Source organism: Molothrus ater, chromosome 5 (assembly GCF_012460135.2).
Source record: "Molothrus ater isolate BHLD 08-10-18 breed brown headed cowbird chromosome 5, BPBGC_Mater_1.1, whole genome shotgun sequence".
NCBI lineage: Eukaryota > Metazoa > Chordata > Aves > Passeriformes > Icteridae > Molothrus > Molothrus ater.
Window position 1 is genome coordinate 48,142,955 of NC_050482.2, and position 23,605 is coordinate 48,166,559.

The following is a 23,605-nucleotide window of genomic DNA, read 5'->3' on the forward strand; positions in this document are numbered from 1 at the left end:
TAAAACATGCCATTTCTGTGAGAATTCCTCTGGCTCATTTTGAAGTGAAGTACAGAAAGAAATGCAAGTAAATTTAATTTGAAAAGGTAGATATATATGTTGATAGTACATATTTTCAAAACACTTCCCTGGTTCTACGATTTGTTGTTAGCTCAGAAACCTCTTTCTGTAAGCAAATACTTTAGTTCACGTTTCTCAATTTAAGGTGAATATTGTTGCTCTGCGATACATTGACTCTCTGGATGCTGATTAAATCTTCTTAACAATTTTAACTGAAAAATGTAATTGCCAACATGATGCATCAGTCACTTATATTAAAACTGTGGAGTTTTTTTCTGTCATCACTCCTACTGGAAAGCCATTCAAAGGTATCACGGTTAACAGAAAACATCAGCCATTTGCATCCATTTGTTTTTATGTTAGCACTATCCTTTAGTTTAAATAATCCTTTTCCTTTTTTCCCCTGCTTATTTGCCCAATGTATTTGTAGTCACTTATAACATCCCTTTTCAGACTTCACTTCTCTAGGTGAATAAATTATTCTCATTTAGTCTCCCCTCCCTGGTAGTTCCTTGTTCCCTAGTAGTTCTAGCAGCTTTTCAACACCCATCTCTGTGGTTTTAGTTTGGTCTTTTCCCTCCCCTTGAACACAAGTGAGAAAAACTGGACTCAAAATCCTATAGAGGCACAAATGACAACTGTATATATGCATCTTGATCATTGACAGAAGTCTCTTTATGCACATACAACATGAACAGGGAAGACTCCAGAAATGCAGACTCATGACACTGCAAACCAACACAGTCACTGGAGATTAAGTTCTGGTGTTCACCTTGATCAGTGCAGAGCAGTGTCCCATGTCCCACTGGTATCTCCCATGGCCTCCTGAATCCACATTACATTGTCCACCTCGTAGAGAATAATCAAACAATGCAGGAATAAGGTCCAACAGGTCTCCAACTGCATTCAGAAACTGGACATCAAAGTTGCTCAGTGGCTGAATAAAGGAGAAGATGACAAAAAAACACTTTGAGACAGAAAAACATCAAGACAGCCTCAGTGGTTAGAATTTTTCTTTTGCTCCAGAAGGAAGCTCTCGTATGGTCTATGAAACACCTACCGACAAGGCCCAGATGCTCACACTCACTATGGCACCAGGCACTGAGGAAGCTTTCAGGACCTGGCCCTTGTAAGTGGCATTACCAATGCTACAATTTCTGAGGCAAAAAGGAAGATGTAACTGCAACTCAAGAAACCTGAATGTGTGTTTGCAAGCGGCATGTCAGTCAGTCTGTTATGGATTTACTGAGATAAAATTTAATTTTTTTGTTTATCTAGATGTCTTTGAAGTGTCTTCCACTAATGGTCTTGGGAGCTCTCAGACTTCTATAAACACTGCCATTTAAGACATCCTCAGGACTGAGGAGGAAGAAACAAATGAGGGGAAAAATGATAATAAATACCTATCAAATAGCTGAATAAGGAAAGTCAGTCAAAAGACACTCTGCTATGTGCTTTAGAAAATTCCTTATGGTTGGAGGTAGCCAGGGTTAACAGGGTTAACTACACAAAGCTGGTTGTGCAACGTGCTCTTTAGAACCTCCTCTTAGGTTGCCTCTTCAAAAATAAGAGCTTAATAGTGGTTTAACCTCAACCTTCAAATACTGTGTTCTAAATCTTTCCTGTTCTTGCTTTCACCATGCCTTTTGTTAAGGCAAGGCTTAAGAATAAAGTCAGAACACACATTACTGTGGTGCTGTGAACAGTAATTTTATAATGCCACAATCATTTAGCAAAGAAGCACATTACTTGCAATATAAATCACTGTTACTAAACCATATAGCTGACCTCTCTACAAACCCCAGTAAAGGGGGACAAGGAAAAATGAAACAGCGTCAAATTCATTTACTTTTTATTCAGAATAAACGTATTCTGAATATTTTTTATATTGAATGTAATATATTAAATATAAAAATATTGAATTCTGAATTCTGTGTTATCCATCTGCTGCTTTGGCTGAAAGAATAACCAACAGGAAAACCAGAAATCATGTAAACTCCAGTCCATGCATCCCATAGGAAGGAATGAGACCGTCCCACAATGTTTACAGACAAGAGAAATAAGCCATTCTGACAATTAAAACCATTCGTGGCAGAAAGCCTCAACAGCAGCTATAGTTTGAGGGAGAAATCCAAAATAAACTTTCATGTGTTACATCGCTTTAGTTCATCATGGTTTTGCTGTAAGGATCCAAACAAGGGAGCAACATCAAGAGATGTGTCTTTGGATGGTTTAAGCAACTTAGAGGTATGAATCAGTTACAAACCAGTCACAACTTCTACTTCATTGGAATCCATGTAGAGAGACTTGACACTGTTTAAGCACCATTTTCCCCTATCCAGCTGCACTGAAAACCCACCACACAATAAGAAAAGGCCATTTTCCAATGTCTGATTCACACAGGCATCACTGTACAGTGAAGGGAGCAAACTGGCTTGCATGAGATTGCTCCAGCAATCAAGATATTTTAATTGTACTTGACACCCATTTGCTACCACTCCATATTCTCCTTCTGCTGCTTTCACTGTAATATCTACAGGTAGCTACATTGATACTGCTACAGCAATGGTCCGAATTGCCTGTGTATTTTTAAAAAGTTTCACATTTCTGTGCTTTCTTACCATCACTACAAATTAAAACTTCTGTAACTATTAGGAAGCCCATTCAAATTAGAACAAAAGTGCCAAGCAATGAAGCTTTCAGAACAATAGGCACAGAAAGGTGCCCAGAGAGCAGGAGGAAAGACCCACTCAAAGCACAGGTTATGCAAATTCCTAAGGCACTGGGTGAGATTAGGCTGCCAGCTGCCAAAGCCAGCCAAAATATCAGAGATGCAAAAGAGGACTAGGTTGTTGAGCATCCCCTAGAGTTCTGTTTTCATCTCCCTTTTGAGGGTCAAGCAAATTTTGTTCTAGTTTATTTCCAAAAATTCATTACTCTCCTTGAATAAACCTGGCTTTGTGTTTAAGACTGTCTCATGTGACATCACGTAAGCACTGTGCTCCTCTGGAGTCTCAGTAAAACAATGCATTCAAACAGAAGACACAAGAATCTGCACTACAGACCCAATCAGGAGTGGTCTTAAGCATCTGCCACAACACAGCTGAGAGTCCCAGTTTTGGAAAAACTACAGCTGATTTCCAGGATATATGAAGAAATCTTCTCTATGAGGAGTTAATCAGTGTCCACTAGCAAGAATTAGACCCAAAAAACTGCATCATAACAATGCATGATATAGGGCATATTACAATTTTTTGTAATCACTTTTTCCCATTTCATTCAGCAATGTCAGAAAAACTCCTTATAAACATTATTTAGATCCTGAAGAAGAATGAATGAACTAAACTGACAAGCAGAGAGGTGGTAAAGCCACATCAAAAGTCCTTTTGCTAGATTGTCTGTCTCCTCTAGGGTGCTGTCCTGAACAGCAAAACAAAAAATCAATTTGAGTTTGAGTTACATCCAAGGAAGGCAGAAATAAACTTACAAAGGGCAGCAGAAAGGAGAGAACCAGCCCTAAAGGCTTGGTTACATGGGATATTAAAATAAGCAAGTTATTCTGTAACAATTGTTTTCCAGTAACTTGTCAAGCCTGAGCACTTTGAGTAGAAAATAAGGAAGTATAAATAGAGATCTATCCTGGAGTCATTCTAGCATTTAAAACTCTGACACCTCCTTATTCAAGAGTAATATCCCTGCATAGACAAGCCCAAGATGAATCACAGTGTTGGAAGAGCATTAGGCAGATGAAAAGGCTTTATGTTCTTTCAGTGCCCCTCCCTCAGAAATTGTCCTGACAAAAGGGTTGGGTTTGTTTACTGGATATAAAATGTTGCTAAACCAGAAGGAATAATGTAACATTTTAACATAAAGATGTATTCAAATTTTGACATCACTCTTAATGATGCCTGTAAATATCAAATTCAAAATACAGAAGTTTGCAATGTACATTGCCTTCATGCAAGTCTTAATGGAAGAATCTACCTAAAATAGTCCTCAGGACTCCAAGCAACAAAAACCCAAAGTTTAGAACAAAACAATACAAAGCATTTCCTTCAGAACAAATAAAAAATATATATACTAGTGCTACTACCAAATCATTCAAAGCCCAGATTTTCTTTCTGCAGTAAGGCTCAGTGACTTGTGGCAGACACAATGGTTCTACAATATTCAAATAAAGCAATCTGAATTTTAGGGGAGAGCAGAAAAACAGAACATTTCAGAGTTACTTGTGTGCACACAACCCAGCTCTCACTTAAGAAGTATCTGGCTCTGGTTTCAAACTACCATGCATAGTATCAGAAAACAGAATTAAAAAATTAAAAGCAGATTAGTTATGAAACAGCTTGTTTTCATTCTCCTGAAAAGGAAATAGTTCTATAAAACTCTGCCCAATGCCCAGTGTTACAATTCACAGACTCCATATACACAGTTGCTTTTCTTCATCCCCTTTATCTCTTTTAGCATATCCATGTCAACCAAACACCTTCCCAGGGTTCAGGAGACCATCCTGTCTACGTATGATCAGTCATGCTGCAGGGAAACATAAGAAACTTGAAACTATCTCCTCTTCCCCTTCTCTTTCTCATGTCTCTGGTATTTTGGGAGTTAAGGGAAAACCTTCCTAGCCTTTCTTCTACAGCATTTACTCTTATATAAGCTTAAGCCAGTGGGAACAATTCTCCTTTACATATGCAGAATAATATGTTGAATTTAGAAGTACACAGAGCTTTCCCAACAGCAAGTAGAACATCAGAACATCAGGCAACAAAATACAGACTGTCATATGTTGAGTTTTGGTTTGGTTTGTTTGGGGTTTAGGGGGTTTCTTTTGTTTTGTTTGAGTGTGGGTAAAAAAAAAAGGAAAATAAAAATGCCCCAATTCATACAAGAGGTATTTTTTAATATTTCTGATGTTCATCACCACCATGAATTCAAACTATTGAACTACTAGACATCAAAAGATAGACTTGTTCCTGATGATGATAATCCAAAGACAATAAACACATGGAAAGGATTCTTTTATTAATGAAAGAAAATAGTATCTACTAAAGGAAAGAGGTAAGAAGAGACTTCCAAAGCACTGAGGAAAATGTGCTATAGGAATTAGATTTGCTTTTTAAAACATACAGAATTTGTTACAGAGACTTTCATTATGAAATTTCTTTGATTGTTTTATTTTGAGAATTGAGTAACAGAAAAGTATTTGTTACTGGAGTTGTTGTCCAAAAAAAGCCAAAACCAAAACAATTGGGTTAATAGAACTAAAGTACAATACTTAAGAAAAAAAGTAATCTACTAGGTAAATTTATTTGCACTTTGGATGGTAGATTTCTTTAATCACAAGGAATAAGGAAGATACTGGTGGTGTTTTTGCTTGTTTGGCTGGTTTGTGAGTTTAGTTGGGACTTTTAAGTGCCAACAGTTTACAGAAGCCAAGCTGATTCTCAGATAAATGGATGTGCCAAATCTAGAATACCAGCCAGAAGCTTTGCAGCTGCACCTGTTTTTATTGCCCATGTAAGCTCACAGCAACAGCCTTCAAGGTCTGTTTCCTTGGACATCCTAACAGCAATAAATATGCACACACAGTGGTAGCCTAATCTCTCAAAAGTACTTGAAAAGTATCATGGTGTCCAACAAAATGAACTCCCTGTACTTTTACAGAATATTTTACAGAATGTCAGGTATCATTCTGATGCCAAGAAAACCTAAGGACCAGGCTGCAAGAGCAGCTGTCCAAAATGTACTCAAAGAGAAGGACTGATGTTAACTTAGTGGCTGTGGCAAAGAGAGGAAACAGCAGCACCATTTCAAGTAAGAAATACATACACAGTGAACATTTTTTGCTTTGAATAAAAGTATATGCATCTCAACATAGGTGATAAAGTCCAAAGCTAAAATTGTGCCTGGCATGGAAAAGAGTCAAAATAAGTTCCACCAATTGCTGCAAGTACATCCAGGAAAAGAAAAAATATTTCATGCATATAATTCAAGAATGGAGGACACATATATTTCAGCCTGAACCACACATCTGAACTTTCACCAAATGCACCATTCTTACATAGACATGCTAGTGAGATCTCTAAAGAGAAGATAAAAATTGTTCAAACACTTCAGAGGTGAGTGCTTTTTAGTGCATAGTTAAATAAGCAAGCATCAGGGAACACACTTTACAGGCAGGACATGCCTATCACAAAGAAGTAACTCAGACACAAACCAGCACTTTTCCCTTCCCCTCACATGAATCTAAAAGATTCTAAAGCAGCAAAAAAGCCAAAAACCTGATGAGCTTGACAGGGCTCTTCATATACAGGAGTTATGAAAGGATATTAATGTGTTCTTTTCCTAAAAGTCAACGTTTCTAGTGTTTTCTCCTACAAACTCAGGTCCCTCAGGATGGGTTATTATTACAAACACCTTTTTTTTTTTTTTCCAGTTTGAGCTGGCTCCCCATCCATGAAAGCCCCAGAGTGACTTCTATGCAAGAAAGATGTACATTTTACTAAAATGCAATTGTTTACAATTCAGAACTCCCAACTTCTCAAAATTCTTGGTATGATTAACCTAGGTAAGAAGGTCAACTACAATTACTCAAGTCCTTCTTCTCACACTGAAAAACCTATTAGATATTAGACTTTAGGACAGCATTATAACTGCCATATCTCTACTGGAGTTAAAGGAGCTCTGCTATTATATACAAACTGATGATCTGGAATTCAATTCTAATTGAAATTAAAGAAAAACAAATGATGAAAAAACATCAAAAAACCCAACTAAACCACCACCCAACAAAACCCCAAAATCTATCCCATCTGACTTGCCACAACACAGACCACATCTTTTGTAACCATATATTTTTGAGACTTAAAAGAAAAGGAGAAGTAATTCAGTAAAGTAAAACATACTCCAGGATAGAAAGGCTTTTAGGATTTGAAATCTAATGCTTGGAAAAAAGAACAAAAGCTTTAATTCATGCTGTTGCAGGTATACCTAAAGGGTCATTTGCCTAATAACAATTGTAAAGTGATAGCAACAAGCACTTTAGAAGTGTCAGTCCTTCAAACATTCACATGGATACAAAAACCACCCCCAACTTAATCATTCCATGAGTGCTCAGGGTTCCAAGCCCCTTGTGAAGAATCTGTGGTTACATGGGCCAAGGGCTCAGTCGCATTATCTACACTGAACAGCCACTAAAGATTTTGCAGAATGACATGCAGAATACATACTTGCCACTAAGTAGCCTATTTCTGGTTTTTATTTTTAAAAAGTGGATCCCCTTCTCCCATGTTTGTCCACTGACATCCCAGCCCCAGCTACTAAAAAAGACGCGCATTAGTCTTACTGTTAGTTTATGTAGTTTAGCCCACTCGAGGGCTCCCATGTACAGACCATCCAACTGTTCAATAATATAGCCAGCATGCCTCCAAAATGGGTCATCCTTATTATTTCTGATTTGTTGTCTCGTCCATTGATCTTGCTTCCTGCAGAGGAACAAACAGGTTGGGGTTTTCTTGGGTTGTTTTAGAGTATAATTGATAATGCAGGGAAGGGACAAATACATTATGACCCAGATGGTCCAGTCTTACTCAAGATCTGAGGCAAATCACGCTTTGGAAATCCTGCAGATATAAGCATTATATCCTCCAAGTGTAAACGTTCAGACTTAAGCAAAATACCCTACAATCATGTGCCTCTACCAGATTTTAGTGTCAAAGAAGGAATTGAACTTCGTGTTTGTGGAGGATTTTGCTATAGCAGATTTAGTCAGTAAATGGAAACAAGTGTTTGATAGGTTGGATGAAACATTCCCTTTTAAATGTCTGTTTAAGAATAAAAACAGACTGACATTTGAAGGGCCTCCTTCTCTCCCCCAGGTTCAAGTGCAATGAGGGCTTTCTGCTGGTGGTGCTCAAACATTGCCTGAGAACCCTGTCTTTGCTCCTCTGAGTAACAGGTGGGAGGCCAAACTATTGTACCCTGTGCCAGATCCAGCCAAGAGCCAAATCACTCAGGTTTAGGGCATGAGGCAACACAAGCTGAACAGACCCTAGGGCAAGAGCCATCAACATTGTAAGGATCTCTCAGAATTCTCTCTTTTGCTGTGCAAAAAGAGCCACAAAAGAACCACAGGAAATGAGAATCAGATGCTAGCCTCTTCCATCCTCTTGTATCTATCCATCCAGCACTCTGTAAAGTAGCGAATTGAGAGGACAAACCTGTAAAGGAAGCAAACTCTTCCAGCAGCATATGGTGAGAAAACCAACCAGAGTTAGCTTTCTAGAAACAACAAGATGCAAGAAGTATGTCCAAGGAAATAGGGATATGGTCAGAGCATCTAGGGCTAAGGACTTCCAAGACAACACAGCAATCCATATTACAAAACTGCTATAAAGTAAAGCAGTGATGCAGGAGTTGAGGAAAGAGGCAATAGAAAAGCAATACAAGGCCACCTAGCATTGCCCCCCTTCATCCAACAATGCATCTTGGAGAATACAGCTGCTTTGCTGTGTCATTCTAGGAAAAAACACATATATACTGATACAGCAGCTATCCCATTTTTCTCATAAGGAGGAGCACAGCAATGCTGAAAAACGATAGCAAGGGAGCACTAAGATTCTTTGTTCTATATTCTGGATAAGCTAAAAGTAATTAACTTAATATATGCACACCAATAACAGTCAGATATTCAACCCCTTATGGAAAGGGCAAGACAAGGCAAATATGGAAAAATTAGTCCCCAAAAGTGACCATTTCACACAAGTATTTGTAATGGAATAAAAACACAGGCCTAATGAGATTAAAATAATTGGTAATCATAGCTGAGTTTCCCAGTACCTGGCCTGGTTCTTCTCCTATTGTAATTTCCCCACCAGTGTAGCTGCATTATTTGAGCAGCTACACTTTTTTTTACTTTTGATTTTTACAACTAAAGTGAAAAGTGAATCACAACTTTTGTGATTAGAATAGAATTTACATTGGTGGTAGAATAAAATACTAACCTAACAGAAGAAGAAAAGGATACACAATGCTAAAAAGATTAAGGTGCTAGGAGACTACTGTTCAGTGTAATATTGAAAATATCAACTTTTCAAAAAAGGAATTTTACTAGAATGACCTTCAGAATTCATTGACATTTTCCCCACCCTTTGGCAGCAATGGTTTTAAACATTTCTTGGAAAGAATCAGAATTAGGGAAGGGTATATGTACTTCTTCATGTATATTTAGAATTTCTTTTATTAATAATGGCATTCAATCAGAGGGAAAGGAAGTATATGCTTCCCTCAGCCCATAAGGAATAGAAAAAAAAAAGGTTGAAAATTCTGTCATACTCCGACTCCAAGTCTTGATTGATTTATTTTTAGCAAATAAATACATACGCCATAAAATTCTGAACTCCTCTTCGAATGGTGGGAGTCTTAATTAGCTGTGGATACATATTTGCAGCATGGTCATACATTTGCCTGAAAGAACAAGAGTAACAGGAGTTATTCCTTTGCATCTTCTGTTTACCAACCAGTTAATTAACATGCATTGACAGCAAAAGCAACACAGTCCACAAAGTTTTTCCTACTCACAGAAAACACTCCAGTGCATGACAAAGAGCAAAAGTAACACAAAAGGATTGTTAAAATGTGACTTAAAATAAATTACTTTGTCAATGTCTGCTCAAACTGCTGCACAATGGAAAGAAAATAAGCAAGAATGAGATTGAACTACTTAATAAAAAACCTGCACCTTCAGGGAATAATTGTAGGCCAGAAGCATCTTGAAAGCATTATCACATTAATTTAAGCACAACAAAAATAGTTTTCTGGAGACCTATGCTATTTGGAATCACAAGAAACACAGAGGCAAAGGTAATATAATTTGCTAATTCAGTTCATTTCACTCTTCAGAGAGAATTTCAGCATGATATCTAGCATGTTTTACTTGCCAGTAACCACGTTCCTTTCTGTTTAAGCTAAATATCTCAATTTTTAAGCATGTATAAAATGATCCTACATGTTACCACAGAAACTCCCACTCATGGCAGTCCTAAATAGATTCAGCTTCATAGAGACCAAAATTCTTGTGGCTTTTTCTGTTGTTGAATTCAGTTAGCTGTTTTATCCACATTAACTTTTAAAAACAGAAGTTGAAAAGGCTTTGTTGCTTGTTGGTTAGGGCTTTTTTGTTTGTTTTCTTGAAGTGAAGTACTTCAAGATGAAATCAACTGTTAAAAAAATGCTCAGGAGCCCAGAATTAAAGGCACCCTTCCTTTTTAGCTGAAATGTAATTGTCTGATCCAAGCCAAAATAAAACCTCAACATTTCTCTTAATGTGAGTCAAACTTAACCAACATTTTTTTCAGTCACTGATTAAATTGTAAAAAAAAAAAAGGGGGACATCAGCAGAGAATTATTTCACTGAGGTCTGGAGTTGATAGAGATAGAATTACATCCATCATCAGTACATTTATCTTCTAGCAAGTGCTGAGAGAAAGAAAACAGCACTGAGAAAAGATACCAGCCTCAAGGAAAGCACATGCCAGCAGGGCAAAATTCCTGTAATAAAACTTGCGAGAGCAGCTTTCTCTGGGAGGGATGCAGACAGGAGTTCTTCCCAGTTTCCCTCAGGGCATAATTAAAGAATACAGATAGAGAGAATGGTTTGCTGATGACTAGAGAATCATCTACTGACCTCTTCTCCCCTCTTTCTGTCCCTTGCCCCATTCCCAGACAATTGCATGAATTTGATATCATGATCCTGCTGCTTCTTATCTCAGTTCTGGTACCATTCTGACAATCAAATCTAATTGTCTCACACATTCAGGCAAAACAGTAATCCAGCAAAAATGTGATTTGTTTTCATTTGTAGTTTGAATTAAGTTGTGGAAGGGAGATGCTGGGACAAGAGGGGAGCATTCAACAGCTTTGCACCATTACATTTCTCACAAAACTTCAGCAACAATTTTTAGTTCTAGAGTTTTCTGTCTCCCATGTAAAGCAAGACTACATAAATATCATAATCTACTTCCAGAAGACTGCAAGAAAATTGGAGAAACAGATCAATATTCTCCGCCCCTGCATATTCACAGAAAATTTGGCAAACAAAAATCCCAAGTAATTTTAGGAAGGGAACTAAAAACAAACATACTCTATACTAGAAATCATACAAAACATACTCTATACTGGAAATCAGAGCTCTCATGTCACTAAAGAGGAGCAAATAGCACAGGTTGGTCCATCTGGCAGATGATAATTTAGTGATTAGAGCCAGATGAGGAAGATAAAATCCAGCTGGGATACTGGCCTAACCACTGCCTAAGCCAGGATAAATGATCAGGCTTCCAACTCAACCATCAGCTCTACTCTCTATTCTGCATTCAGAGGTTATGCAGATTTTACAGCAGTAGTATCTTTAAGCTGTCATGACTGATGTAGAGACTGGGTTAGGTTAGAATTGTGACTGAAAACACCTTCTTTAATGGTTTCACTCTTATTTGCTAACAGAGGACAAACAATTCCTGGAATTGATTTTTTTTTTTAATGATCAAGGTTATCAAGAATTTTTCCCCCAGTTGCTCTCTTCAGTTTTGTTTTTTTTTTTTTTGCTTTAACAAAGCTTCTATGTGCATGGCTTGCGTGTTTTGCAAGGGCATTATTCTCTGAATTAAATTAGATCACTACAGTAAGGCTCTGCAACTACATCTACAGCCAAACACAAGGCAATTGAAAATCTGGGACAAGAATTCCAAACCTAAAACCAGAAAAGCAGAGTCCTCCTTCTTTAAATTAGCAAGGAAGACGACAGGACTCCGGTCAGCTGAGGCTATATGAGGAAGAGTAAAATTAATGTTGCTTCAAATTTAAATGCTGTTTTTAGGCACCTGGCATGTCCCAGCTGGAACTGATTTAAAATAATGTCACAGATTTAGATGTGTTCTGCCACTAAGTAAAGTCAGGCCTCATTAACACTTCTCTGTTAGAAATGGGGAAAGGAAATTCACACCTAAGAAAGCCAGAGCAAGTACCTTGGCCAGATGATATGACTGGACTTTGCAGAAAGGTGAGAGATTTGGGATAAAAACAAGTGCTTGGATCCCCAGACACTACAGACACTAGGATTCAATTTATCCAATGTCTAACTAGGCATTTTAAAAACATATGGATACTCTCATACTCTGAATCAGATGTCAACACTAAGAAGATGAAGCATACTCTAGAGAAGACTTACATTTCTGCCATCACTGGCAAACTGGTCTGACTATTGTTTTCTCTACCACTGACCTATACAGTTAGAGCTGAAATTAATTATGCCCCAGTAATCCAAGATAAAACAGTTCTAGCATGTTTCATATTTTGATTTTTTTTTTAAATCTCATTATTTTACAGACTGTTTAGGTTCCTACTATAGGCAAGGCATATACTTTTAAGAGAGAGACTTTGTCACTCTTTTGCTTACATGCTAAAGGCCTAGCTGTGTCTGGAAACTCTCCTTCATGCCCTACGAGTAATGTGAGATCTGAGCTAGCTGAGAATTCCCAAAGGTCTCCAAATTGCAGGCCAAGTTGGACCTCCTGCTCATCCAACAGCTTCTGCAGGAAGCTGTACTTTAACAGGGGTTCAGGCACCAACATTTCCATCCTATCAATGCATCACATCAGAGCTATTCCTAGCAGGACTTCTAGGATTTCTGCAAAGAGCCACCCTGGGTCTGCTTCATGGAGTCTTTACAACATATGAATGCAAGACAGCTGGAGACCATGGAGATGTTCAGACTACAGGTAGCCATGTACTAAAAAGCTCTTCAATTACCAAGCACACCCCATGTTTTCACATTGGAAGGCTGTGCCTGAACAACCTGAGGTGCTTGTACAGGTAAGTCACATAAGGGTCTTCACTGCAGCAGCTAAGTGGCTGACAATGCAAATAAAGCCTTCCCCAAAGCTAAACACGTACCTACACTCTCTCTTGTTCTTACCAAGAACTTAAAAGGGAAGCTGGAGCTGTGGACACTAATGTGTGCAAAAGTAGAACAATAGTGTGTAGAGACACCTTCTCTAAGGAGAGTTGTGATGGTGCTAGAATTTCCTTAAAACAGGCTAAATGGGCCAGGCAGTCTGATGGGAATAGAGTTACTGATTGAGAAAGGCTGTTTCCCAGTTTTACTCCAGAAGACTTGTTTAACTGTTCCACAGAAAGAACATCTGCCTGCATGTTAATGAGGATTCTCTAAATTTCTAAGCTAGATGAAGGAGAAATGGAATTCTGAGTGCAATCTTAACATCCGCAGACTCAGGGAGTTCTCACTTCTGCAATTTAAGAAATTGCAAATACAGTCTATAAAAGGATTCATTAGTTGCAGTTTGCCAAATAAAAACCCACCAAGGTCATGCAGCTAAAACCTGAAGTAGTAGGTTCTCTGTCTTATCAAGGGTCAAGAAAGTATATCACTATTTCATCTCTGTTCCTTACCTGAAACATTTTCAGAAGGTATTAGCTTCTGGAGAAGCCTTCTTTATCCAAAATAGCTTTACACAACCTGACAGAAAAAACTTGTTTGTAACTCACAGAGAGAAATGCGCTTGCACTGCAGTTACAGATCGACAGTGGGGCAAAGAAATAGCCAAAAAAATTAAACTCAGACAGTATGTATAATATTTGATACTCATTTTATTGACAGCAAGCATTTTCAGATTTTGCACTTGCCAGGAGATTTCTTGGTGGATTTTCTCAAAAAGTCTCCCCAGAAAAGGCAGACTTTGGCTACTTCTGATTTTGCATCTTAACCCACTCTTGCACTTAATCTCCTTTCAAACAGCTGAATTTCCCATTTTGCTTAAAAGCCTAAGTCTCAAACCATACTTTTCCATATTAATACAAGCCCTCAGCTTCACTTCTGCTCATTACTAGTTCTGCTACATCCACTTCTTTACAAAGAGCCACTCAGTGCTGGAGCTTTTAGCCCTAGAGTAACAGCAGCCAGGGCTAGGAACCAGCCTCAGTAAGCACATAACCTGCAGAAGGCAAAAGCCTTGAGCAGAACAACTTGGATAACTTCACTTCTGTGAATCTTCACTCAACACACATGGAAAAAAAAAAAGGGAGAAAACCTCCTTCCTCCAAAAGTTAGCCTAGAATAAGACATCAGATAAATCCCTGCAGACACTGTTTCAGATTCAAACCACATAAAAAGGAGCAGACACATACTTAAGTTTGTTTCAAACCCAGGAAGACACATAAATCTACTGTGGAGGCAGAAGAGGAAAGGGTGTGAGTTGTTCCTACTAAAGCACTACTTGCCATCTAATTGAGCTTAGCATGGACTGGGCTATGACAAAACTTAAGCTTAATTACCTATTGATTAACACACCTAGGTAAAGCCTTAGGAAAAAAACCTGTTGAACAATACCCAATTTTAACAATATTCTAGATGTAATGCTAGCATTCCCCAGATTTAGGGATAGTTTACATAAACTGGCCAAACAGGGCAAGGCAGTAACTTCTCACACCAAATAACAGATCTCTCATGAGCTTAATTCCCTTTCCTGTCTGGAGTACAGGTTGTGTACTATGAATTTTAGGACTTCTTCACTCCCTCAGAAGTGTTTTGTTATTGACAAATATTACTTTATTGAATTTCCTTTATACACTTCCAGAGACCTACGTGCCTCACCAGTAAAACCTACTAGAGAATCACATTATCATATGCCCAGAGAACTATCCATAAATATTAACTGATCTTAAAATATCTTACTAATTAAATGAATATAATCTTGTCCAGCAGCTGTATCTGACAAATGTTCAGCAGACAACCTTCCCTTGCTGGCCTGTGCAACACAGACTATGGGTATTTATTTCAGTAGTCCAAAAGCAAAACTGGTGAAGCCAAAAAGTCAAGTCACAGCAGCCATTGCAAACTCCTCCCAGCATCAGAATTTTGGCATTTTTCTCTTCCTATGAATATGTTGATAGAGCAAAAGATGGAGCTTGTTCAACAACAAGCCACGTGTCATGTTCTTAGCTCTATCACCAGCTATAGAGAATCACAGAATCACTTAGAAGATTGGAAAAGACCCTTAAGATCATCAAGTCAAACCTAGCACCGCCATCTGCTATCAGGCAATATTTCATAATATCACTCTGTCTTCCAACTTAGCCACAGAAAGAACAAAGTTTGATTAATTTTTTTGGTTGGCTATTTTTTGGGGTTATGGATTTTTCTGTTTGTTTTATTTTAGGAAAAAAACCCTGCACTGGATTCGTAACAAGTATAAAATTCTCTCACTTTTCATAGATGTGCGCTGTGGGAAAGGCTCAGTTCCTCAGGGCTTTCAGGAGAACACTAACCCTTCTAGACACACCCCAGTCTGCCTTCAGGCCTATAGTTTTTGGGGTTTTGTTGTTGTTGTTTTGTTTTGGGTTTTTTTTAAGTTGGCCAAGACAACTCCCCATGCTGTGAAGTTTCAGTATCTGCTCTCCGGCAGTTTCTTGACATTATCTGCTGAAAAACATCCTTAAGGAAGCCCTGCAGACCTTGCTAGCAACATTTCTCCCTGCCTGAGCTGCTCTCAACTGCCTTATCAGCCACCAAACTACAAGCTGGGGAAATAACCACACTTTTTGCTACTCCTTATGCACTTCCTTACACTTACATTATTTTGTGATTACATTACTTAAGCAGTAATACAGATACAATACCCATCTATCCCACCAAGGTGTTGGGAGATGCTGCAGGATGAGAAGGGGAGGGCACATCCTGATCCCATAATGAAGAAGCTATACTTTGTACCTGCTACTAATTAAAAGAATACCACACAGATGCAAAATGTATCATTAGTTTAAAAGGAAAGGAATTTAGGACAATGAAAGCAACCAAAAAACCTCACAAGTACAGAAATCCCCTGGAAGTGCCATGAATTGAGTTGCTTCCTGAGGTACTTACGGAGCTGTGAGATAGCCTTCCAAGAAGCCAGCAACATACATAATATCTTCATTGCTTAAGGTCTGTGAGCCATAGCCTGCTCTGATCTCCAGGACTCCCCAGCCTGTTTTCTGTAGACTGTTGTTGTAGAAGCCATAAGCATCTCCACTCCTGTCCAGCATATTCCTGACCTGAAGTATTTTTTCAGCTTTATTCCAGTACACAGTTGCATAGCGGAGTTCTGTGGTGGAGAAGAAAGGAGACAAGGGAAACAAATATAAGAGGTGTTTACTATGCAATACTGAAATGTCAAGACAGTATTTTGGCAATTTAAAAAGTTAATTTCACAGCTTTCCATCAGGTTTAGTTCTACTACAGAGATCAACGCTAATGCTAATATACTGAAAAAGGGCATGAGGACTAACTGGAGTTTTACAAGAGCTCACAGCTAAACATTCTCATGTTATTTTTCTGGAAGTTTTCTACAACTTGTTCAGTGTACAGCTCCAGCATAGCAGAGTGTTGACATGAATCTCTGAGAAGTATTTCCTTACCTGGCCCAGAAGACAAGCTATACAAATCTTATTAAAAGCAACTTTAGAAGACAGCATGCCTTAGGAATTGCAAAGGATTATAAACTACTGTTGACTTAATTTTCCACCTAAAGATTCAAAAACTTCTAAAAGCTTTCTACACAGACCAGATGACATAACAGAAGCAGTAGGACACAGTGGATCACAAACTTAAAGACAAAAGCACAGCAGGTATGCAATCCTTTACAAGGTACACAGTGTTTATCATGCATCTGAAATAGAATTGATCCCAAGCATGATACAAACAGGAAGGAGGGGAATAGACTTCTCAGAGTTCCATTTGGACTGCTGTTTTAAAAAACATTCTTGATTACTTGTGTTTTAATCCTGCAAAGCTGAAGAACAAAGAGCAAGGTAAACTGCTTTCTGAAAAAAAAAAAACAAACCAAACCACCAAACAAACAACATCAAAAAAATCCCACACGCTACAATTCTAATTGACTTCTCTCTAAGAGGGGCTGTGATTACATCAGCTCTCTATGCATGACTGATCAAATCACTACTACATCACTGTGGGAAGACTTTAAAAATTGTATGTCAGAGGTCCAAGAATCATTTGAAAAGTTTTAAGGGATAAATTCATAAACAGTCCTTCTGAATGACTGCACAGTCCTCTGGCATTTCACCAGCAAACTTGCTGAGGGAACACTGCCCCATCACTCAGGTCATCAAGGAAGATGCTGACCAGTATCAACCCCTGGCACAGACCACTTGTTACCAGCCTCCAGCTAGGCTTTGGACCACTCTGCACTAGGTCAGTCTTCATGACGTACTAGAGATACTTCTCATGGGAACAGCAAATGCATTGGCAGAACCAGAATCTTAGTAGTGAAAGAACTTTGCTTTTTCCACATTCTATGAAAAGAAGTTGTTACATGAGTCTATTCAGAGATGAAGTAATTCAGGGACTTGGAACACAGTGTTTAAAAACACGTTTTTCATCTGCCAGGTACTGAGGCTATTTAGATTAAAAGTAAACATGGGAATCACTCAGACTGAAAAATCTGTGAACTGAAGAGCAGGCTTGATAAGGGTCATCACTCATGAAAGCCAAAGACCACCTTACAAAGCTAAAGCTTATATACCAAAAAAGTCAGGGCAAAGGAAGTTCTGTGAGGGGGTGATGCAAGGGGTCAGAGCAGAACTCTGTCTGTCCAGCAGTAAATGGGAGGCCTGATTCCAACCAAGAAGCCCATTGCAGGGCAGAGGAGAGACTACTTGCACAGTGAACAAAGATGTTGAGGAACAGATAAAAAGAGAAAGAACAAACTAAGGCAAACCATGACCATCTTTCCATCTCTTCAGGAGGCTGTGGAGAGGTGGCTGGAATTCAAAGGGAATCAGGGCAGCTGGGTATTGCTATTAGCGCCTGCAAACTAAATAGTGATGTCAGACTACCTATTAGACCTATACAGAAGCTGTGTCTGCCTAAAGCAAAAGAGCTGTTGCTTTCCTTTGGAAAAGAAAGTTGATGCCAAAGCCAGACAGACCCATCTGACACAGGTACTTGCACAGTGGGCTGGGTTCCTTTGTTTTATGCTCTGCCAGAGCATGAACGCACAGAGCTATTTTCAAAAGTCCAAACAAATTTTTGAATTACCCCTGGAGTCTGCCCTGTCCCAGCTTCCCTACATGACAAATTTAATCTGAAGAAAACCAGGACTCAAAGCCAATGAGAGAGAAGGGGAAACATCAAATCACAGGAGAACTTGCAACAAACCTTGAGAGGCCTTTAAAGGAATAGCATCAAGGTAGCTGTTACAGTTTAACAACAGTGCTGCAAACCACTATTTCCCATTACGGTTTTTTCTTTTGATTGACTCATTTCAGCTTGCAGCTGGAGTTAAAACTACAAGCTTATAAACCTGTCTACACTACAATGTAATCAAAGCATTTAGTACCACCTAATTGGTACAATTTTATTCTTATTCATCTAAACAAGCAGGACTGCCTTTGCCAAGAAAACCATACAGAAGTATAATATGGAATACAGATATACAAGAAACATGTGCACATTTTCAAACAATTCTGTTTTAATTCTGAAGAAAACAGGAGCCTTCCTATTGAATAACATTTATATTTGAATTTGAATATTACATTTATTTTTGGAGGGTGAGAGAGGAGCCCTAGCACCTCTTATCCCAGCAGTGATATTGGTCAATTTTTGCATTGCAATGTCTCCATGAACCTACAACTCATCCTTTCATCACCAAAGTTAAGACCTCCAAATGTTCAGCCTGCTAGAACTCCAACAAATCAGAGACTGTGATAATCTCTAACTATTCCACCACAGTGTTGCTTAGAATAACCTCAGTAACACACCAAAGCACGCACTATCTACGGCAATGAACAAGTCAAAATCCTGGGGGATGGGGTGGGCCAGTGGAATCATCCTTCCCCTCCATGAGCCAGCCAGGAGAACTGCACAGCATCAGCAATGCAGAATTTCACCACAACGACCAGTGGGGTGGGAGAGAGATATGCAGAAGTGCAATGACAGAATAAGCCTGGAAAAAGAGTTTCTTCTCCTTTCTGCAGGAAAGGGGGACTGGGAGGAGCCTTCCTTCAAGCTGCCTCCTTTTAAAGATACATCAACCCTTTTCCCAAATATAGATCCAGAAACAGAGACTACAGCTGGGAGAGTGCTGGAATTTCTACAGCAAGTGAGAAATATCAGCTTTCTGTCAAATTTATTCTCTAAATAATGGGAAAGGGGTATTCAGCCAGGAAAATAGGAGGTGGTAGCGGTCCCTTTGGGTTTTAAGCTGAAACACCAAATCTGTTCTCTGCCTTTTGGGCTCAGTACAGGCATTTCAAAAGTTATGTTAAAACAGTATATTGTCTTTTACTTGGTGGCAGCTGGAGAGTAGAAATACATACATGTGCATTAGAATATGAAACAAGCAATTAAAGGAAATACTAAGATAGAGGACTGGCATGAGATGAAACACAAGGAAAGCAGATGGTGAAGAAGACATGAAGGAATAGCAGCAATCTGCAATAAAAAAACCAGAATTGACAGAGAAGATGAAAAATGAAAGAAAAGCAGTATGGAGATGGCCCAAGACAATCTAACAAGCACACTACTAGTAATATTTATTAGATAAATTAGAGCCAAAAAGTAACACCTAGCATGCATTAAGAACAGTAAGAATGCAGTAAGATTTATTTGGCAATATGCAACAGTTGCTTTTTCCTTAGGCTTTCCCAGCTCTAAGTTGCTTTTAAAACATATATATATCAAGTTAGGTTATTGGACTTTATAATTAGAGAAATGAGTAAAGCTCTTTTCTTGCTGGATGAAAGAACTACAAGGTCTGGGGGTGAGAAATAATATTCGTATTTTTCCTTAGTCTGCCAAGCAAGCCAACTCACAAGCAATGGAACACTGGTTGGTTCACACGTAACAAGCTAAATTAACAATTGTGAGCATCTCCTACTAATATGAAAAATTAGTAGTTAAGGAAACCAGTAGTTAACTACTAATTTTTATCTGTGGCTTTCCAAATGTGAAGCTATTTTTTTGTAGAGGTGTTCTTCACAGATTCTGCCCATAAACTTTCCACTAAATAGGGAAGATAGCGCTCTCCTGTTTCACCAAAAACTAGTTTTGCATCACTTCAAAATACAAAAAAATTTAGAACAAAATTGCACATTTGATTTCAGTATACCTACCCTCACCTACAACTAATGTTCAGTAGTAAAGATTATATTATCACAGTATAGCATTTAAATATTTAAGGTCAACCATAATAAGGGTGTTTCTGTTCAATGTTTTAATTTGAAAGACCTTGACCTATTTTTCCATTAAAAATTGTATAGAATCCTAGAATGTTAAAGTTCGGAAGGGATCTTAAAAATCACTTAGTTCCAACCTCCCTGCCATAGGCCTCATCACCTTTCACTAGTCCAGGTTGCTCAGGGCCCCATCCAACCTGCCCTTGAACATTTCCAGGGATGGGGCATCCACAACTTACTTGGGCAGCCTGTGCCAGTGCCTCAGCACCCTCATGGTAAAGAATTTCTTCCTGTAACTTATCTCAATCTGCCCTCCTTCAGTCTAAAACCACTACCCCTTCTTCTGTCACTACCTGCTCGTATAAAAAGTCCATTTTCCTCCTTTTTATAATCCCCCTCTAGGTACTGGAAGGCTGCAGTGAGGTCTCTCCAGGATGAACAACCCCAGTTCCCTCAGTCTGCCTTTGCAGGAGAGGTGCTCCATCCCTCTGACCATCTTTGTGACACTCCTCTGACCCTGCCTATCCATGTGTTTATTTTTTTAGAAGCAGCATTTAAACTATTTTTGAAAGGCTGTATAACTCTAAACAAGGGAGATTTCAATATATGGTTATGACTGGAATCTATTACAAAACAAAAATATTTCAGGGCTTCTTTAGAGATTAGCTTAAACCCCACAAGAAATTAACAAAGTCCAGTAATTTTCAATTAAAGGAGAAAATGCTTTCTTGATCTGCCTGAAAATAAGCTATTTGTGTTTTCTACTCTACTGGCCTTAATTAATCCTATTTCCTCATGCATTTCAGGTCTAAGTAATTTTTCAATTTGCTTCCAACAGGCCTGTCCTTTGAAGCTTAATGCCTTGATTTGTGCTTACATCAGTGAAAATATTCAAATGTGACCTAACAATTAAGAGTTTCAGTCTTGTATGGTTATCATGTTCACAAGGATACTTACTAGTAAAGCTCAGCATATTTGCCAAAACAGTTATAGGTACCTAGTATAGGTCACCCAGAGGAAACAAAACCAGCCATTCAACAAGTAGCTTCACTAATGTCAGAGCACCTCAATTTAAGTCATATTAAAGAACGTTCTCTAGAAACATTTTCCAAAGTGTATGATGAATAATCTTCAAGGCATTCAAAGTGCTAAAGAACAATGAACCAATTTTAAAAAACCCAAACAATGGAATCTAGACAATTCACAATGTTGAAAGCCATTTACTCTATTAAATAGCCTAAAGGCATTTCTATTTGCTCCTTTGGAGCTTTCCTAGTAACTCAATTATGATGCTAGAAATCAGTTGGGCATTAGATGAAACTACTTCATAGCCTAAACTTCCTTTCATTTCCTCTAGATAATTTACAGCTGACCCTTCCTTTCCTCTTCCTAACTGAAGTTTTTGCCGATCCAGGTAAAGTTTTGAAAGTATGTCTGCAAGATGAGATAGGACTGCCCACAAAATTATATGCTTATAATATTTTGCACACGTTGAAACAACTATTACGTGAATTTCCCCTTGGTTTGTGGCACTTCATACATTAACTGGGAAATTCCTGGAAGATAAGCACCAAATCCAGCCTTTAAAACCTTCAGAATTTATTGAAAGCAGCACAAGAGCGAGATACTCTGTCCCTGCCCGAGGCAGCGTGGTTGGAACAAGATGATCCTTAAGGTGCCTTCCAACTCAAACCATTCTGGGATTCCGTATGAGCGCTGAAGCACAGACCATGACCTGTACCCCACAAGGCAGCACTAAAACTCTGCTAGTCACAAGTTGCAGCACGCTGTAGGCCACAGCACCACAACGAAGTCTTCATCCCGAACGATTCCCGTGCCTGCATATGACATTGAAAACCAGCTCGGCTGGGAGCTCAAGGCAATTTACCACCTGTTGGATCCTCAGTTTAAATCCCCTCGCCCCTTCTGGGAACTGGAAGGATGTTTAGAGAGCGCCGGCACCGAACACCCACGAGGCAGCACGGCCGCGCCGGCCCGGCCGCCGGGCACGAGGTGCTCGCGGAGCAGCCGCTGAGGGAGCGGAGCCAGCCCGGCCTGCGGGGTCCCGCCGTGGCGGCGGCCTCGCACCCGCGTCCCAGGCAGCACGGGGCGGATGCACGGCTGCCACGGGCGGGGCGCGGAGCCCGGCGGTACCCCGGGAGAGCTGCAGCCTCCGCCGCAGCCGAGCCCGGGCCGGGCTACCCTCCCGACTGCCTGGAAACACTCGCGGGGCAGCCCCTGTGGCTCCTGTCGTCCCCCCCCACCACGGCGAGGGGGCTCTGGCCGGCCGCCCCCCGCGCCCCCGCTCGCCTCACCTGCGCGGCCGCCCACCGCCGCCCACAGGAGGACGAGCGCCCAGCAGCAGCGGCACACGCTGCCGCCCGCACGGGCCATGCCGCCGCTCCCCCGCGACTCCTCCGAGCGCCGGGAGGCGGCGGGACTTTAAGAAGTTCCCTCGCTCAGGGCAGGTCTCGCCGCTGCCCCCGCCTCCTCCGGCGCCCGCCCCGGCAGCGGCGGCCCGTGCTGGAGGTGGCCCTGCCGGGGACGGTTGTTCCCCGCGCCGGCCGCCGGGATGTGCCCCGGGAGCGGCGGAATCTTTCCTGCTCCGATACGGGTTTGGAGATCCCAAGGCCTGGCTGAGGTGTGGGAATCACCCCTGGCCGAGGTCTGGCGTCGCAGGGTAGTGAAGGCGGGTCCCCAGGCAGGTGCCTGTGGCGCCCCTGGACTTCCCGAGGGTGATTAACCTTGAAGGGGCGAAAGCAAGAGGAGTTGGGCGATGCCTTATCAAAATATGCGTTTTGCATCACAGCGTGAGAAACGACAGCGAAGGGCAGCTTTCAGCCCTGTTAGAACAGTAACTGCTGTGTGTGTCCCAGCAGAAGAAATGAGGGATAGAACTTTTCCTAAGGTTTACAGATAGAGACAACTTTCCTCGGGGTTTTCCTTTGCACCCGTGATTCAGACCATTTTGAGGCACTGCGTTTTTGTCTCACCCAGTGTTGGATATTCTGCCATTATCTGAAAAGGGCCATTATTGGGACTTTGTGTTTCAGTAATTGTTTAAGACAGTTTGAATTTGATACTGGTGCCTGTAATAGCCCTATATAACACGATCACATGCCAACCAGTTCAGGCCAAGTAGCAAGCCTTGGCCCCAAGCCCTAGGTAAGAGCACTGGGTCACCAGGCTGCAGGGATCCCTCCATACCTATCACCGCTTTGTTCTGGGCTACTTTTCACTTAGAGAGAAGGAAAAAACAGACATTCAAACCAGAAACCAGGATTTTTTAAAAGAGTAGTCA

General features: G+C 40.1%; 1 protein-coding gene across 1 annotated transcript in view; it reads right to left on the reverse strand.

Moving 5' to 3' along the window:
- Nucleotides 1–22,698, reverse strand: part of PLBD1 (phospholipase B domain containing 1) — a 38,002-nt gene extending 15,304 nt beyond the window's left edge. Inside the window, exons 1-5 of the mRNA XM_036400204.2 lie at nucleotides 22,620–22,698; nucleotides 15,995–16,214; nucleotides 9,445–9,528; nucleotides 7,409–7,547; nucleotides 833–997 (exon numbers count right to left, since the gene is read on the reverse strand). Of these exons, the coding sequence (XP_036256097.1) occupies nucleotides 833–997; nucleotides 7,409–7,547; nucleotides 9,445–9,528; nucleotides 15,995–16,214; nucleotides 22,620–22,698 (687 nt within the window). The remainder of the gene's footprint in view (nucleotides 1–832; nucleotides 998–7,408; nucleotides 7,548–9,444; nucleotides 9,529–15,994; nucleotides 16,215–22,619) is intronic.
- Nucleotides 22,699–23,605: the final 907 nt, after the last annotated feature.